This window comes from Zootoca vivipara, chromosome 3 (assembly GCF_963506605.1).
Source record: "Zootoca vivipara chromosome 3, rZooViv1.1, whole genome shotgun sequence".
Lineage (NCBI taxonomy): Eukaryota > Metazoa > Chordata > Lepidosauria > Squamata > Lacertidae > Zootoca > Zootoca vivipara.
This window is the reverse complement of record NC_083278.1, coordinates 62,317,140-62,334,130: the sequence shown is the minus strand read 5'-3', so window position 1 is coordinate 62,334,130 and position 16,991 is coordinate 62,317,140. Positions and strand designations below refer to the sequence as shown.

General features: G+C 40.5%; 1 protein-coding gene across 5 annotated transcripts in view; it reads right to left on the bottom strand.

Moving 5' to 3' along the window:
* Positions 1-16,991, bottom strand: part of ADGB (androglobin) — a 73,025-nt gene that overhangs the window by 45,523 nt on the left and 10,511 nt on the right. For 4 of the 5 annotated variants that reach the window (XM_035108803.2, XM_060272736.1, XM_060272735.1 and 1 more), the window contains exons 5-12: positions 16,645-16,854; positions 14,833-14,972; positions 6,672-6,758; positions 5,643-5,842; positions 3,324-3,446; positions 2,439-2,533; positions 1,513-1,687; positions 60-150 (exon numbers count right to left, since the gene is read on the bottom strand). In XM_035108803.2, coding sequence (XP_034964694.1) covers positions 60-150; positions 1,513-1,687; positions 2,439-2,533; positions 3,324-3,446; positions 5,643-5,842; positions 6,672-6,758; positions 14,833-14,972; positions 16,645-16,854 — 1,121 coding nt within the window. The remainder of the gene's footprint in view (positions 1-59; positions 151-1,512; positions 1,688-2,438; positions 2,534-3,323; positions 3,447-5,642; positions 5,843-6,671; positions 6,759-14,832; positions 14,973-16,644; positions 16,855-16,991) is intronic. The other variant, XM_060272737.1, reaches the window with a different exon arrangement.

The following is a 16,991-nucleotide window of genomic DNA, read 5'->3' as shown; positions in this document are numbered from 1 at the left end:
AAAACCTCAAAGCAGTTTCCAAAAATAATTCACTGAAGCCCACTGGTTCATATACTTACGTGTCTCTTGGTATTGGCATTGGAGAAAGTCTATAGCTCAGAAATGGGCTAGCAAGCTCAATGAATTGTTCTGGCTTTTTTATGACAGGTTCTGGAAGGTAAATAACAAAAACAGGAGTTCTTCGTAGTTTAAGAAACCATCCACAAAGCCCTCCACAAAACAAGACTCTCATTGAAAAATAACAACCTGAATCCAGGGAATAGTATATTATCTGCAAGTTCTACACAATTAGACTGCCTTTCATTCAGGAAGGTGAAATGCACACACAGACAAACATGGTTAGCAGGTTTATATTAAAATGTTAACAGCACAGTTTTAACAAGAAAAAATGTTCTTAATGTTGTAAAGAACATCAGCCTCACCTTCATGACAGTACCAAAAAAAATGACCCCAACTGGGTGATCCCCTTTCATGTCACCCCTTTGGGGTCAGCCTACCAGCAGCAGTCTTGCGTTGTGGGCAAGACTGAGGCTAAGATGCCTAGAGTCCTTCAGTTGGTTCTGCCACAGCTATAAAGCTTCAAAGACAGATGTTGACTATTAGGAGCTAGAGCAGGCATCTCCAAACTGTGGCCCTCCAGATGTTTTGGCCTACAACTCCCATGATCCCTAGCTAACAGGATCAGTGGTCGGGGGAGATGGGAATTGTAGTCCAAAACATCTGGAGGGCCGAAGTTTGGGGATGCCTGGCTTAGAGCAAGCATCCCCAAACTCGGCCCTCCAGATGTTTTGGGACTACAATTCCCATAATCCCTGGCCGCTGGTCCTGTTAGCTAGGGATGATGGGAGCTATAGCCCCAAAACATCTGGAGGGCCGAGTATGGGGATGCCTGAGCTAGAGGGGGATAATATGATAGTAATATTCTTATCTGCCACTCTCTTTTCTCATTAGTCTTGGCCCAAACAAAGAAAAACTCAACATTCCTCCCATCAATATGATAACACTTTCCACATTGCAAGTTTCTGTGCCAAACCAGAGAAATGTCCTATACCAGGCATCCCCAAACTCGGCCCTCCAGATGTTTTCGGACTACAACTCCCATCATCCCTAGCTAACAGAACCAGTGGACGGGGATGAAGGGAGCTGTAGTCCCAAAACATCTGGAGGGCCGAGTTTGGGGGTGCCTGTCCTATACTATATTTTGTGTATGTATGTGTATTGCTGTGGGTTAGATAGCTTTCAGAAGACACAATACTGTATACCCCTATGTCTCAAAAGTGGTCAAGACAAGGGAAACACAACATAAACCACACAATAGTAATACTTTCAGTATTTATTTCAAGCACAGAATAATACTTATTAGGTAACCGATAAAGTAAAAAGCACCTGAATTTTCATATATTAATCCTTTTGATCCTCTAAATGGCAGTGTGGGTGAAATCAATAGAGACAAGTATTACATTTTGGCTCATTGTTTGTTAAAAATATACTGCAAAGCCTGGAAAGACAAACCTTGGGGTTCATCAGTCACAATAGTTTCTTTTTTCTGGCGGATAAGTTTCCAACGAGGAATAGATGGTGGTTTTGGAGGAGCTACCAGGGGACCGGACCTTGTTCTGGTTAGCAGTGCAGGATGACTGTATATGTGGGAAAGACCATATTGCCGCAACTGCTCAGATGAATCAGCCTGCAAAAGAAAGAGGAATAAAATGCACAATGGAGGCTGTGATACACATAAAAATATCAAGAGGAAACTAATTTTGGCACAATTATGTAATTTCTGACTATCATAATTGTTCTAGGACAGAGAGCACCGCGTTGCCTCTGTATGTGGGGCCATCAACAGCCCTAAACTCCATTTGAGCACTCCAATCCTACTGTTGGCAAGAAGGGGAGGGAGAAGGGGAATATAGAGGAATATAGGAACAACTGCACAGTCCTGTAAAAACAATAAGATTCAGGTTTGGAGTGGAAATAAAATATTGCACTGTAATTGAGCTGTAATTTCTCTCAAAGACTGTTGGCAAACTTGGCCAGTCACTAGCATAATTGCAGCCCCGTCTACTTCTAGATTATCCTTCATTATGATGGGCAACTTATTCTTGGCTAGACCTATATGGAACGTCTCCAGTAACATTGGGAAGATCTCCTTGTCAAAGGTAAGAATACTATACATGCCAGGATTCCAATTAACTGCACATTGCTGTACCAAGTTTCAAAAGAGGAACGTTTATGAAACATATGTTTCTTTTTAATAAGTCAAAGCACTTAAGGTTTAAAACCACACAACCAATCACAAACCTGAGTTCGACAGAGGCAGAAAATTGGTCTACAAACAGACCTTTTTACAAATACGTTTTGTGTTCTTTGTTGATATATTTGCTGTTTTTATTGGATTATTTGTTCATATTTTAAAGGCAAAATAAACAAAGCCTTACCATTTTCCCTAATACAAATATCTTTCTTTCAGACACATAAAGAGGCATATAGCAAGCATATACCACCATCTGTGGTTGCAGTGGTGTTGCAGAACCTATTAAAAAGAACACATTACGTATTATTATTAATTAGATTTATATACCGCCCATCAAAAGATTTCAGGGCAGTTCACAAGATAAAAATACAAGATAAAAAAACCCCAAACAGTAACAAAAACCCCTGAAATGGTGCCACAGATAATAGCTCAATATTATCATACGGTAAATATTATAGACCTTGTTAGGTGCTATGTTGCTATAAAGGCAAGAAATGAAACTTGATTTCACCAATTTTGTTCAAGTTAAGTAACCTTTCAGGCAGATGAATGGAGCTACTTCAGAACAGTGGTTTCATGATCAGTTAGGGCTTTACACTCAAATGGCATACATTTTATTCACTTTTTTCCTAGGGCCTGATCTGCCCCTACGTGACCTCTTGTGCTTAGAGCAAAAAAAGAGCTAGCCAAACCATGGAAGGAACCAGCAACCTCCAAGTGAATTGTTCCATGTACCCTCCCAGCCACCACCTGCTTTTCCCACAACAAACCCAAAATTTTAGCAACATGTTCAGGATTGCAGTTTACCTGAAGAGGTTAACTTCTTCAGACCACCTAAAAGAAGAAGGGAATGTGGGGCAATATACACTTTCTCTGAGGCTGAAACCAACTATGAAGTACTTTTTGCCTGCCTTTGACATTCATTTGTGTTTCATGCAGACTGGTGTGATTTTTTGCAGTCTCATTTAGCTTAGGAAAAGCCTACAATTCTTAATTATGAGCAGAAAATAAAGTATTTGCTGTTGAGATCAGTTGTTACATATTACATCTAGGAACAATGATATTTTACCATCAAGAAAGAGAGAATTTTGAAAGTCAGAAGACACACGTCCAGAATGAAGCCCTGGCCTGAATCTATCCCTTTCACCATCCTTGCTTCTCTTCTTTCCAACGTCTTTTTGATCTTGTTTCTCTACCAAAGAAAGACAATGCACGTGTGAATACTACCATACATGGTTACACAACACTCAGTAGTCCTTGTCTCAAGCAATGGATAATCCAGAAAACCGTGAACCAAAATTCAGGCCTCTGTTTTAGATAAATGTTAAGTTCAAGATAAATCATGATTCTGTGTTTAAGGCAATCTTTACTAATGGCTCGCCACTCATATCTTGTCTATAACCTTTCCAGTTATTTTATTTTAATTAAATTTATATATCACCTTTATCTTCCAAGGAGCTCAAGGTGGTGTGCATGGTTCTCCTCCTCCCCATTTCATCCTCTCAACAACGCTGTGAGCTAGTTAGGCTAAGAGATGGTGACTGACCTATGATCACCCAGTGAGCTTCATGGCTGAATGGGGATTCAACCCTGGTCTCTCAGGTCATGGTCCAGCACCACCCATTAGCAACTATGAGAATCAATAACTAGCGCAGAGACTGTGATCTTCATAGATGCCCCCATGCAAAGTCCCAGCAAAGACTGGAATGCCAACGCAGGGGCTTCATGAGCAGATAATATGAGTCTCTCTGTAAAAGAACTAACACTATGCCTGTTTACAGGCCTGCCTAGTGGTTTTATAGCAGAACAAAGCACAAAGGATAAATAATAGTCACCTTTCTTTCTAATTTAAAATGTTTTTACACTGTACTTTCCAATCTAAAGAACCTTTAAGACACTTAACAACAATATTGATGAAGACTATTCATATACAATAAAAATATAATGCTTATGCAAAACTATAAAATATTATAGAACATTATAGTAGTAAAATTCCAGTAGGGATAAAATAAAATAAAAATTACAAATCCCAGTAGCCTAGGCCCATGGAAAAAATGTTTTCACCAAAAACAAGTTGTTAATCTGGGCTTCTTGTGGCAAGGAATTCCAGAGGTAAGGCATGACAACAAAAGTCTTGACTACATACTGATCAACCACACTTAGTCATAGAGCAGAGCCTCTAAAGGTTTAAGCAGCATGGGCAGGATTACAAGCTTTTCAGGTCTTTAAAGGTGAGAGCCAGCACTGCGCTCAGAAACAATTTGGAAGCCAATGAAGCAGCAGAGTCCAATGATTTCATTTTATTTTTTAAAGAATCAGGTTAAGTTAAACTCTTTCTGCCACCATTTGCAGTAGATGAAGTTTCTGGACACTTTTCAAAGGCAGCCCTATTGCTGCAATAATCCAGTTTCAAGATAACTAAGGAATGTGTGAGGATGGCCAGCCTTCTCCAGGGAAGGGCACAGCTGGCTCACAGGGTCTAAGCAAAAAACAACACTCCTGGTCGAAGCTGTTATGTGCTAAATGTAGAGCTCTCCTCAGTTTCCAAGGGCCAAACTTGTCATGACCCCATTCCATGCAATTAGAAAGTGCACTAATACACACACACACTATATATATATATATATAGAGAGAGAGAGAGAGAGAGAGAGAGAGAGAGAGAGAATATGTGACAGGAATCAGGCACCAACAGAGATCCTTTACCTTCCTGTGGTTCCTGCTATTTACTTTACAAAAAATCATGCAATTGCTATTGGTGCAAATGTTTTTGGCTCTGAACTATGTTATCTAAAGAAGAAAACCCCAGATAATATTTAAGACTTGATTTAAAAATATTAACGTGGAGAATATGTTTTTCTGTATCCTATTTGAGCAGTACTTACAACTAGACTTGCACTATCCTGTGCACAGTTAAGTCTACTGAAATTTGACTGAAATCAACAAGGCTTAATGCATTGGTCCTGCTAGCTAGGGATCATGGGAGTTGTAGGCCAAAACATCTGGAGGGCCGCAGTTTGGGGGTGCCTGGCTTAATGTATCTCCTGGCGCAGTGTACTGTATATTTACTCAGAAGTAAGTCTCACTAAGTTCAGTGGTGCTGAGTTATCTGACAGCAGTCCTAAATTTTCAATCCAGCACACTGTTGCACTGATTTCAATGGGATTTAAAGGTACTTTATTGTACACTGGATGGCAACCTTACATCGAACCTCAGTTCTCTCTCACACATACACGTAACACCTTCAAGTCTGGTAACTTCTTGGATTCCTTCGAGTTTAATGTGATTATTTGACGCCTATACAAAAAAGTGCAAAGGAATAAAGATGTTGTTTCTCTGTCCAGAGGGTGTCCTTTGTTGCATATCATTTACACTCTTCATCATGTCATACCTTTGGCAGTTTTTTCAGGTTTCTCTACCTTCTCTGGTGGCTTAACTGCAGGTACGGCATCATTTTTAATGTCAGAAGATTTTAGATCTTTTTTAGTGTCTTGAAGTGACATCTTCATTTCAGGAACTGATTCTTCTGGTAACTTAAATTCTGGCAAGGTCTCTCTTAAGAATTCCCATACTTTATCCATATATCCAGATCTTTAAAATATACATAAACATTACTTTGAAATGTAGTTCTGTCTGCTGTTTATTTACTACATATGCATTATGCTATTCAAGTAATTCTTTTTTTTTAATCTATAGGAGTCAAGTAAAGAAGCTGCCATGCTAAATTTTACTACCATTTAAATAGTGTGGTTATCACTGGAACCAGTGACTCTTGGTCACTCTTGGTACCTAGTGTCATCTAGAATGTATCCACTCCTTGAAAAGAAATGCAACCTATTTTTTTTCTGGAGTACTGAGAAAATAACTCAGAAAAAAACCATTCAGAAATAAGCGAAACAAAAAAACTAAACCAAGCAATTACAAAAGCAGATATTCAAAATGATCCTTTGATACGATGAAACATAGTTTCCCCCCTACATCCTTGGACAGCACGATCCAATGTATGTTTGCTCAGATGAAAGCCCTACTGAGTTCAACAGGTCTAACTCCCAGGTAACTGTGAATTTGCCATTAATTTAGGCTGGAATCCTATAGACACCATTAACTACCAGACAAACCCAACAAATAAAACATGTGTACAACAATTTTAAACAGTAATATTTCACTAAATAATCATAAAGTGATCAAATAGTGAGTGAGTATTGAGCAGGCAGAAAGGAATACAAGAAGACCCCAGCAACAAGCAAGTTATGATCTTTTAGGGTTTTTTTTAAAAAAAAAAATCACAGAGTTGATTTTGACTGCTTTTAAGTTTTGAGTCATACTGTGTATCTGTTCACCCCATCCCACCCCAAACACCAGATCAACCAAGTATAGGGGAAGCAAAGCGGAAGGAACTGCATATAAAAGTAGAACTTACTGGAGAGGAATAATTTCTGGTATCCATCCAGTAAGTGCATGTAGAACTGTGAATTCCCCCAGTTCCCTTTTTCCTACGTCATTTATGCTAAAACAAATACAAATATGCATATAAGCAGATCAATATTCTATTCAGACAGTAATTTTGTCTCAACAATCACTCATATCCTTCCAAATTCTTCATATTTCATATATAATTTCCATTGCAAGCAAACAAGAATATTCACAAATCAATTCACAGTACAGCTGCAGTCAGAGGGGTACAGGCCTCTTCCCCGAAACAAAATATAGCATCAGATAGGAATGAAGCATTAAGCAATTCAAGCTTTCAAAGGTTTGAAGAAAAACAAAAACCAGGGCCAATGACTTTTTGCTGTAACTCAGTGAACAAATTCAGTTGACAAATTCCAAGGAAAACTTGTTAGCCAGCTAGTCTTAAGGTAACTGAAAAATGAAAAATTATCTTGAGCCATAAACTTTCATGACAATAAAGACATGCTTCCATATTAAATGTCCATCTATAAATCTATTTAAAATTGCCATTCTACATCTTCTCAGTAAAATTTTAACATATGAACACAAAGAGAACCTGCTGGTTCAGGTCTATGACCCATCTAATCCATCACCTTGTTCTCAGTGGCCATTCAGAAGCATGTGGGAAGCACATTGGAATTCAGAGTAATACTGCCTCTCACAATGGAGGTGGATTTCTGCTGCTATAACATCTACGTTTCTTTAATGCCTTCATACAATTTTTTTCATTATATTTGTTCCAAAGCTATGCAACTGAAACTGCTAGACACAAAGTTATAGAATTATTGGTCAAACAGGCCAACATGTAGGGTGGCAATGCAAATGTACTTTATGTTATAGTTGTTGTGTTAGCTTTCCAGCTGCCAACACAATTCATGATCTACATGTTAGGGTTAAAAGCAAAATCAGCAGAAACTGGTTGAGGAACTTACACATAGAGACCAAGGCTTAAACAAATGCTTGGTTTAATGGAGAAAGGAAAAATTACAAAAGTAAATTAAATTAGGCTTACACAAAATACCCACACAACCAAACCACCCACCAAGAGCACACTGGGAAAACGCCCAGCACAGAGGCAACACACAACACCCCTGATATACCCTGCATCATCAGCTTCACAGCAACACCTGTAGAGCTGCTCCACAGCTGCAGAGCCCCAGTCATTAAATCTTTCCTGACTCTTAAAGATACAGTGAAACAATAATGACACTTTTACACAATCATTCAACATATCCCCTGCAGTTCATTATTGTGAAACAGAGACAAACTTTGTACATGTCTTTCATGCGCAACTTTTGGAAGTGCTTTAGTAAAGATGTCTGCAACTTGTCTGTCACCGGGGACATATTCAAAAACAATTGTTTTGTCAGCAATCAAATTCTTTACAAATTGTAAACGTAATCTCAACACTCTAGTGCGCTGTGTGTTGGTTTCTGAGCACAGGATAGCAAGTCCACTCTGGGAATCGAGATAAACTTTTACTGGGAGTGATGCTGGCATCTTTAAGTCTTCAAATATTTGTAAATACCACTCTATATCACGAATGGCCTGAGTACAGGCATATAACTCACTTTCAGTTGAAGAAAGACAATTAATCCTTTGATTCTGTGCTTTCCATTCAAAAGGACACCCATTATAAAAATAAACCATACCAGATGTACCTTTGTAATTATTTTGCTCTACAGCATGAGATGCATCACAATATATTTCAAAACCTTTGTCAATAGATGGTGTAAACTCCAACCTATAATGTTTTGTGTGTTTGAGGTACATCACCACTCTCTTAAGAGCTTTGAAGCATTGGGTAGTGGGTTTTTCTACAAATTTTGCCAGAAAATGAAAAGCATAAGTTACATCTGGCCTTGAAACTCTTTGAATAAAATTGAGCTTGCCTATGGCAGAGCGATACAAAGTTTTGTCAGAGAACGTGTTATTGCCATCTGTAAAAGTAAAACCACATACCATAGGCGTTTCTTTCCCATTTGCATTCTTTAAACATAACATTTCAACAAGATCATCTATTTTTGCAGTTTGATGAATCAGATAAGAACCATTTTTGCCTTCTTCAATTTGCATGGATATATAGTTTTTAGCTTTGCCTAATTCTACCACATCAAATTTTTCTTGTAACAGTGACACTATCTGTGTATATTCATGTTTAGTTTTTGTAGAAATTAATATATCATCTACAAACACACACAATTTGGTCACAGAATTTCTATTTTCTTTTGTAAATACACAGTTATCTGCCTTGCCTTGTGTAAAACCAAAATTCAGCAATTCCTTCACTAAAGTCTGATGCCAGTTTTTACCACTCTGATGCAAACCATAAAGAGATTTATTTAATTTGCACACTACTCCTTTAGTGGCGATTACGCCATCAGGGACACGCATAAAAATTTGTTCTTCTAAATCTGCAAACAAATAGGCAGTTTTTATATCTACATGATAGACAGAATGTCCACGCTGGGATGCATCTTTTAACAAAAGCTTAACAGATTCATATTTTACGCTCGGTGAGTAACACAAATCATAGTCTTCACCTGGGATTTGCTGGAAACCTCTGGCTACTAACCTAGCCTTGTACCTTACAACTTCGTTTTTATCATTCATTTTCACTTTATAAACCCATTTTGAATCAATAACTCTCATGTCTGGGGTTTGTGGTACAAGAGACCAAGTGTTATGCTCTTTTAAAGAAGCTATTTCAGCATCCATAGCTTTGTACCAATTTGCAGCTTCATGCAAAGGTAATTTTTGAACATCGTTGTAGCATTTTGGCTCAAAAACTGCTTTATTGGCATACACAGTGTATAACTGCTCTTTTGAAAACCGTCTTGGTTCCTGTCTCTTTCTGTCTGAACGTCTTAGTCCTGAAGAAGAGCTAGGCCCTTCAGAATCAGTAGAACTATTTGGACTTCTAGCTTCAGACTGTAAATTGCTATCATCAGACTGATGAGACTCTTGTGGGCTTTTCTTACTTTCAGAAAACTCAGAAGAACTTAACCTTTCTTTAGGTGTCTGTGTCTTTAAATTTTCAAACAAATCACCAGACACAACAGGCTTTTCGTCTTCAGATCCACTAGTATCCCCTGCTCCAGCGTCTTCCTCTTCTACTTCTACTTCCTCCTCATCAGCATTATCTAAACCATCTCTATCTTGAAAAATAGCAACTCTATTCCAATTTACAGTTTCAATCATGCTTCTGGTAATATGAAATTTGCCAGTTGCTGGTACATAAACTCTGTACGCCCCCTGCTGGTAGCCCATGAACTTTCCTTGAACACTACGTTCATCCAACTTGTGTCTAGCAGGGTAGTGAATAATAACGTCTGAACCCCAAATTCGCAGGTATTTCAAATTAGGGCGTTTTTTAAACAACATTTCATAGGGTGTAACATTTAAACTAGAATGATAGGATCTGTTTTTAACAAAAAGATAGGCATGAAGAGATTCCGCCCAATATTCTTTCCCCAAATTAGCATCATGCAAGTAAGTTTTAACACCTGCCTGCAAATCACGTTGCACTACTTCTACAATCCCATTCTGCCAAGGACTTCTAGGGCAGGACAACTCGTGAACAGTCCCCTGCGCTTCCAGGAAATGTGAAAATTCCTCAGAAACAAATTCTCCCCCCCTGTCAGAAAACAAATGCTTTATAGGTTTGTTAAAGTGGGTTTTTACCCAGTTGCAAAAAATCTTGTACTTCTCAAGTGCTTGTGACTTTTCAGCAATGGTGTAAACAAAACAATATCTGCTGTACTGATCAATAAAAGTAAGCCAATATTTTGAATTTCCTAAAGAAGGAGGGAGTGGCCCTACTAAATCACAATGCACGCGTTCAAATGGCTCTGTTACTTTCCTGCCTGAGCATTTACCCTTTCTTGCAACCTTAATCTTATTCTTACAGCAAGATACACATTGCATATAGTATTTACATGGCTTTAAGTTTAGTCCATCAACAATCTTCTCTGTCTTTATCACATCTGTGAAATTTAAATGTCCCAAAAGTCTATGCGCCTCATGAATACATCCGGAGTGAGGCTTTACATTTCTCAGCCCCTGACTTTTTCTCAACCCTTGACTTGGCTGGGTTACTCTACAGTTCACAGGTGGCTGTGAATGCTTTTTAAAATATAGTCTATATAAACCTTCAGACTCTCTGGCATACAATACACGTTTTCCCCCTTTGTAGAACTCACATAGTGATTTTGTGAAGCACACAGTTACTCCTTGGCGTGCAAAGCAACTTACTGATAATAAATTGTCCACTGATGGGCAGTAAGTGCAATTTGCTATTGTGATGTTTAAGGAGTCAAGTTTCACAGTACCTCTGCCAAGCGACTGTAGAACGTCGGAGTTGGCCAGATGAATGGTGCCAATTTCCTCTTCGAAAGAAACAAACAGACTTCGGTCGTTACAAAGATGAATTGACGCCCCGGAATCTACTACAAACGATTTCCACGTGCCATCTTTAATTACTTTACGACCTAATTCACGAACATGGAATGCTCGCGGCTCACGTCCATCTTTACGATGTGCTGCCGACTGCTGGGTTGCTGTCTGTGATTTACGAAATGGAACGGACCCTGAAGCATTTTGCTTTTTAAATCTGCAGTCCCTCGCAAGGTGCCCCTGCTTTTTACAAAACCAGCAATGCATGGAAGTTTTGAAAGCAGATGAATCACCACAGACTTGCATACGGCGTTCCTCATTATTTTTAGAAATAGGAGTGCTAATCCCACAAGCCTCCCTTCTGTCCAGCTCGCCCATCAAACTTGCTGTTACCCCTTCCACAGTTAATTGTGCTGGAGGTACAGCAGATATCTGGCTAGCTATGGCAGACGCTGACTCCTTTCTAACGTGCACTGCCGTAAGACTGTCCCACATTTCTTTGGCAGTCTTCTTATTTCTTATATACACAACTTGCTGATCACTAACAGACAAGTTAATTAATGCCCTTGCTTTAGCATCACCTTTCGACCAGGCTTCGGTCACAGGAGCAGCAGGAGGGTCCTCGGTCACGTACTTCCACACATCACAGGAAGTCAGAAGTGCTTCCATGCGAAAGGACCATAGACTGTAGTTCTCGGCCGTTAGTTGCAGGAATGTTAAAGCCTTCTCAGCCTCAGCAACACGGTCTGCCATGCTGGAACTTTTCAACCACCAGCCCACAAAACCGTTGCAGCAAAAAGAAGGAAAAAAACCTTTCTAAACCTTTCTCCAAAAACTAACATGTGCAGTTCCACGCTCAACCACTGGGCCCATAACCAAGATGTTAGGGTTAAAAGCAAAATCAGCAGAAACTGGTTGAGGAACTTACACATAGAGACCAAGGCTTAAACAAATGCTTGGTTTAATGGAGAAAGGAAAAATTACAAAAGTAAATTAAATTAGGCTTACACAAAATACCCACACAACCAAACCACCCACCAAGAGCACACTGGGAAAACGCCCAGCACAGAGGCAACACACAACACCCCTGATATACCCTGCATCATCAGCTTCACAGCAACACCTGTAGAGCTGCTCCACAGCTGCAGAGCCCCAGTCATTAAATCTTTCCTGACTCTTAAAGATACAGTGAAACAATAATGACACTTTTACACAATCATTCAACACTACAATGCAGTGAGCTCTACAACATACACCCTCCTAAAACTCTGAATCTTTTTTCCCCCAACTTTCCAAGCATTTCCTTGCTTGGGTGGCCTTGGGTTTTGAGAAACCAGGTCTATAGCTCCCATGCTGTCACAGACATTGGCTGAAGAGGGAAATAATTCCATCAATCCCCCTCCCGAGAGGATTCTAACTGCCATCAAGTCAGTTAAGGCAGCTGCCTTAGGGAAGAAAGGTGGCAGAAGCTGCTCTGTCCTGCACATTGTTCAGCAGTTCTGCTCCTGGACTGGAGGAGAAGAGTGCTTTTGGCGAAGAAAGCCCTGGCCATAACTGCCTCTGACACCTGTGAGTAGATGCAGTTATTCTACACAAACAGAATCTTATAACAGTTATAAGAACTGTAACGTTACGAATTGAGCTCCAGTGTGCTTCCCCACTCCACCTTGCTCCCCGACCACTCCTTTTTCCTCATGTGTCATCTTTTTAGAACATAAACCTTAGGGCAGGGACCATCTTAAAGCTGATTTTTTTTAAAAAAAAGTCATTTTGGCAGCCTTTTGGGCTAAAGGGTGCGATATAAATACCTCATTAACAGAGCCTTAGAATCTACAACTGCAAAATGAGCTCAAAAAATGGAATGGGGATTCCCCACTACTTCTTCCTAATACAACTTCATGTAGGAACTTGTCCACTTCCAAAAGCTTCCTTCCCCCCCCCAAAAAAAATAGTGTTCAGTGGGGTACAGGAGATTGCAGCAAAGGGAAAGGAAAATCAAAGACACCCTGGGCCTCTGTGGGATTGAAATGAAAGTGTTTGTTCATTAATCCTATATAATAAAGTGCAAATCTCTCTGCGTCTAGTCCCTGTGTCCATGGGATTGCGCTACTGCGCATGTGCCCCACGGACAGCCATTGGGACTTGGAGCGCAGAGACTTCGGACGGAATAAACCAGGACCATGAGAGAGATTACATGCTTGCATATACATAACCATACAAAAAAAAGTGTGCGGCTACCCCTTGCCTCTGCTGCGCTACGGAAGGATCTCTCTCTTTCCTCCTGGTTTCTTCTCCGTTAGAGGGGAAGGAGAGGAGGCAGGCGTGTGCCGGCGAAAGGGAAAGGGAGGGTAGGTGGGTGTGGATAGAGTGTGTGCGCGAGCCGCGAGTGATGCGGCTGCTGGGCTGAAGGATTGTTTAGCCTTTACTGAGGGGCGAAAGCAGGAGAGCCGGCGGTCGGGCGCACCCACGGGGGAAGGGGGAATTAGTCTCTGGAAGTGTGTGTGGATTTTTTTTGGAGGGGGGGGGGGTTGGAAGGGCTGCTGCAACTGGGACCAGCGAGGGGTGGGAGAGAGAGAGAAGAGGAGTAGAAAAAAGAGGGTGGGAAATGGGGAGGGAGAGAGGAAGCTGAGGAGGCAGCTGGCTGGGGCGGGGCGCGCGGAAGGGACTGAGTGAGGGGCTGAGGTGGTGGCGGTGGATGAGTCACCGGGGGGGAAGCCCGCAGAAGGGAGAGGCAGCCTTTTGGGGGGGGAGGGTAGGTGGGAGATGTGAAAGGTGAGCGTTGAGGGGCCAGGGAACGGGTGGGGTACCTCCCTACATATCCATCTTCAAAGCAGCAGTGGGGGCACCTCTTTTGGATAGAAAGGTGTCGCCCTCTGAGGAAAGCTGCGCGGGCGGCTCCCAACCAAATATTAAAAACACAATATAGCATTACAGAGACTTCGGACGGCCGGGCGGAACTGTTGAAGCGGCGGGTGTGTGCGGGCACACGGCAGGCAGCGCTCTGCACATGTCCCCGAGGTTGCTAGAGCAACAGGTCTGTTCTAGCACCCGTTAATTTAACGGGCTTCATGATACTAGTGTAACTATAATCCAGTTGCATTTATGTAACACTAAACCATTGCTTATTGCTATGTGGATGAGCCTGAACAAGTCTGAGTAAAAGGTCTAAGCTAATGCACTGCATTCTCTCCTTCTCTTGTATAGCTGGAAAGGGCCAAGTTTAACTTTCAAAGAATCCCAGCTTAGCATTATGTTCAAACCACAGTTCCTGTTTAAAACAAACTCTAATTAAGTTTCAGAAGAAAACAATTTCAAACCATGGGTTATGAAGCTCAGTTCTTAAAACTAACCAGTTTGTTTTAAACCAATGTTATTGGTTTAACAATAAGCTGGGGTTCTTTAAATGTAGGACTAAACTCTGCCAAAGTCCTCCTCCCAGATGTGCAAGAGGAGTAAAGCAGGGAGGATGTAAGCTTATGCTGCAGTCAGACATTTCAGGCTCATCCATGTAGCATTAAACTATGGCTTAGTATATGATGTGTTAACATACCCACTGACTTTGGCTGCAGCTGAGGATCTTCCTTTGTTTGCTAAATTTTATAGGGTTCAAAAAGCACCCCTATCAATTCATTCATTCTTAACAAACAAGCATCCACCCTGTGTATTAAATTCTAGCTTTGTTTCCCATAGCTCTATTTTGATCTCAAAACAGACACAAAGCTTAGAAAACATACTCATTGTTTGCTAGTTTAATTATGGCTTTGGATAATATCAATGGCCAAAGTTCAATTTCACATGTTGTTACTGGAAGCAGCATTTCATTGTCTTCATTGAAAGGTATGCTGTCATCCACAATGATCTTTCGCCAGCTCCCCTGCAAAAGAGAAAGGAAATTAAATGTGATTAGGTGGCAATGAAAAATAGTGTCAGCATGAAAATCTGTGTGACCTTCCAAGAACTTGACCCTCATTATAGATAATTTTAATAAATAGGGAGGGAGAGCAAATATGAAAGTCCAGTAGATTCCATCTGCACAATGGAAAGCAACACAGCTAGTACTTTTGAAATTGTTTGCAGGGTACTAATGAGCTATTCCTCAGTTGTCAGCTCTCATGTGGTTTTCACCAATGCAAAACTATCCTCTCAGAACTAAAAGGATTAGTTGGAACATTCTCATCTTATAAAAGCATAATGATAAAAGCAGTTTGTCATCTATCATTATTACTCATATGAAGTGGAAGTATGGGGTGGGACAAAGTGTGCTACTCAGATGCCACTGAACAACCATTGAGGGAGAATGTTATTGGAATATTCTGCTACTTTGGGAATGGCTTGTTATGCTTTCATGGCAATATATTCGAATCCATTTTTCTGGAACTTTCCAGAGCATCTGGAACAAGGGAGAATTATTTCCTCCTTGTTTACCTATGCTGTCTATATAGGACATCTCACATATGGGATTGCACTCCTTTTCAATACATGGTTTGAATCGGCCTGAATCTACATTCACCTAAGTGTGGTTTCTCTTAAACTTAGTTGGTCTCTAAGGTGCTACTGGAAGGATTTTTTTATTTTGTTTTGATCAAATGGTTTAGTTACTTATATATATATATGTAACTTGTGGGCACAGCTTAAATTTTAAAATGTATAATTTCTTCCTGAAGAGGTAGAAATTTGTTTCAGCCTGTGCTCTCTTTATATTCATGCATCATATACTGGTCAGTATTTTGGTTCAATATTTGTCATTCATTTATTAAAATCATTGGCCATGCTGGCTGAGGCTGATGGGAGTTGCAATCCAATAACATCTGGAGAGTTGTAGCTTTCCCAACCCAAGGCTATAGGAAGCACTGGATTTCCCTTTCTGCAGACCATGTCAGATCTCAGATAGACGTAGAGAGATCCAACCCTGTATGGCCCCTCCCTGTCATTGCAGAAGTGTCCACAGCCTCTGTGTGGAAAGGAATGAAAGGGGTGTGTGCTGGAGGAAGGTACTGATTCAAAGGATTCCTAGCCTGTCCAATTCTCTGGCACACCCACCCCTACAAACCAAGAAGAAAACCATGCCAGTTTTGGAGCTATTGCTACTAATGAAAGGAAAACTGTAAACTAAAATAATAAACTGGAGGAGGACATAAGAGTGCAAGAACTTCACTTCCACCCTTCCAGCGAAAGATCATTAAGCCTTTGGATGAGGCCGCTCAAAGGCTTTCAGCCTTCAACCACCCCTCCCCACAACAGGATTGCAACCTATGTAAAATAAATGATGTGCATAATATATACAGTCATACTTCTAGATACGAATGCTGCGGGTTGCGTACAACATGGGTTATGAACGCGCTGAACCCGGAAGTAACAGAACAGGTTACTTCTGGGTTTGATGATTCGCGCATGCGCAGACGTGCCGAATGACATCATGTGCATGCGCAGAAGTGCTGAATCGCACGGCGAGCATGCACAGATTCGGCATTTCAGGTTAAATACTGCTCTGGATGCATACGGGGCTCCGGAACGGAGCTGTACTAAAAAGATTGATGCATACTTACCATCCAATAAAGCTTGACTACGTATTTTCCATAGCTATTGTACAATGGCATATGTCCCTTGATAGCTCTGCATAACGAGTATATATGTTCCCATGGCTTCCACAAAAGCTGAGGTGCTTCAGTTGCAGTAGCTTTAGGATCAGGACTTAAAGCAGGTGCATTATACAATTTCCAAACTGCATAGATTTCACTTATTATCCATCTTATCAGCTGAAGTCAGGGTTTGTTTGTTTTTTGGGTGGTGGAACAAATAACAGAAGTCAGTTTTGTTCACAATACATATACATATACACACATATATAGTCTAACTCTACTTTAAAATGAAATACATAATGATAACAATACCA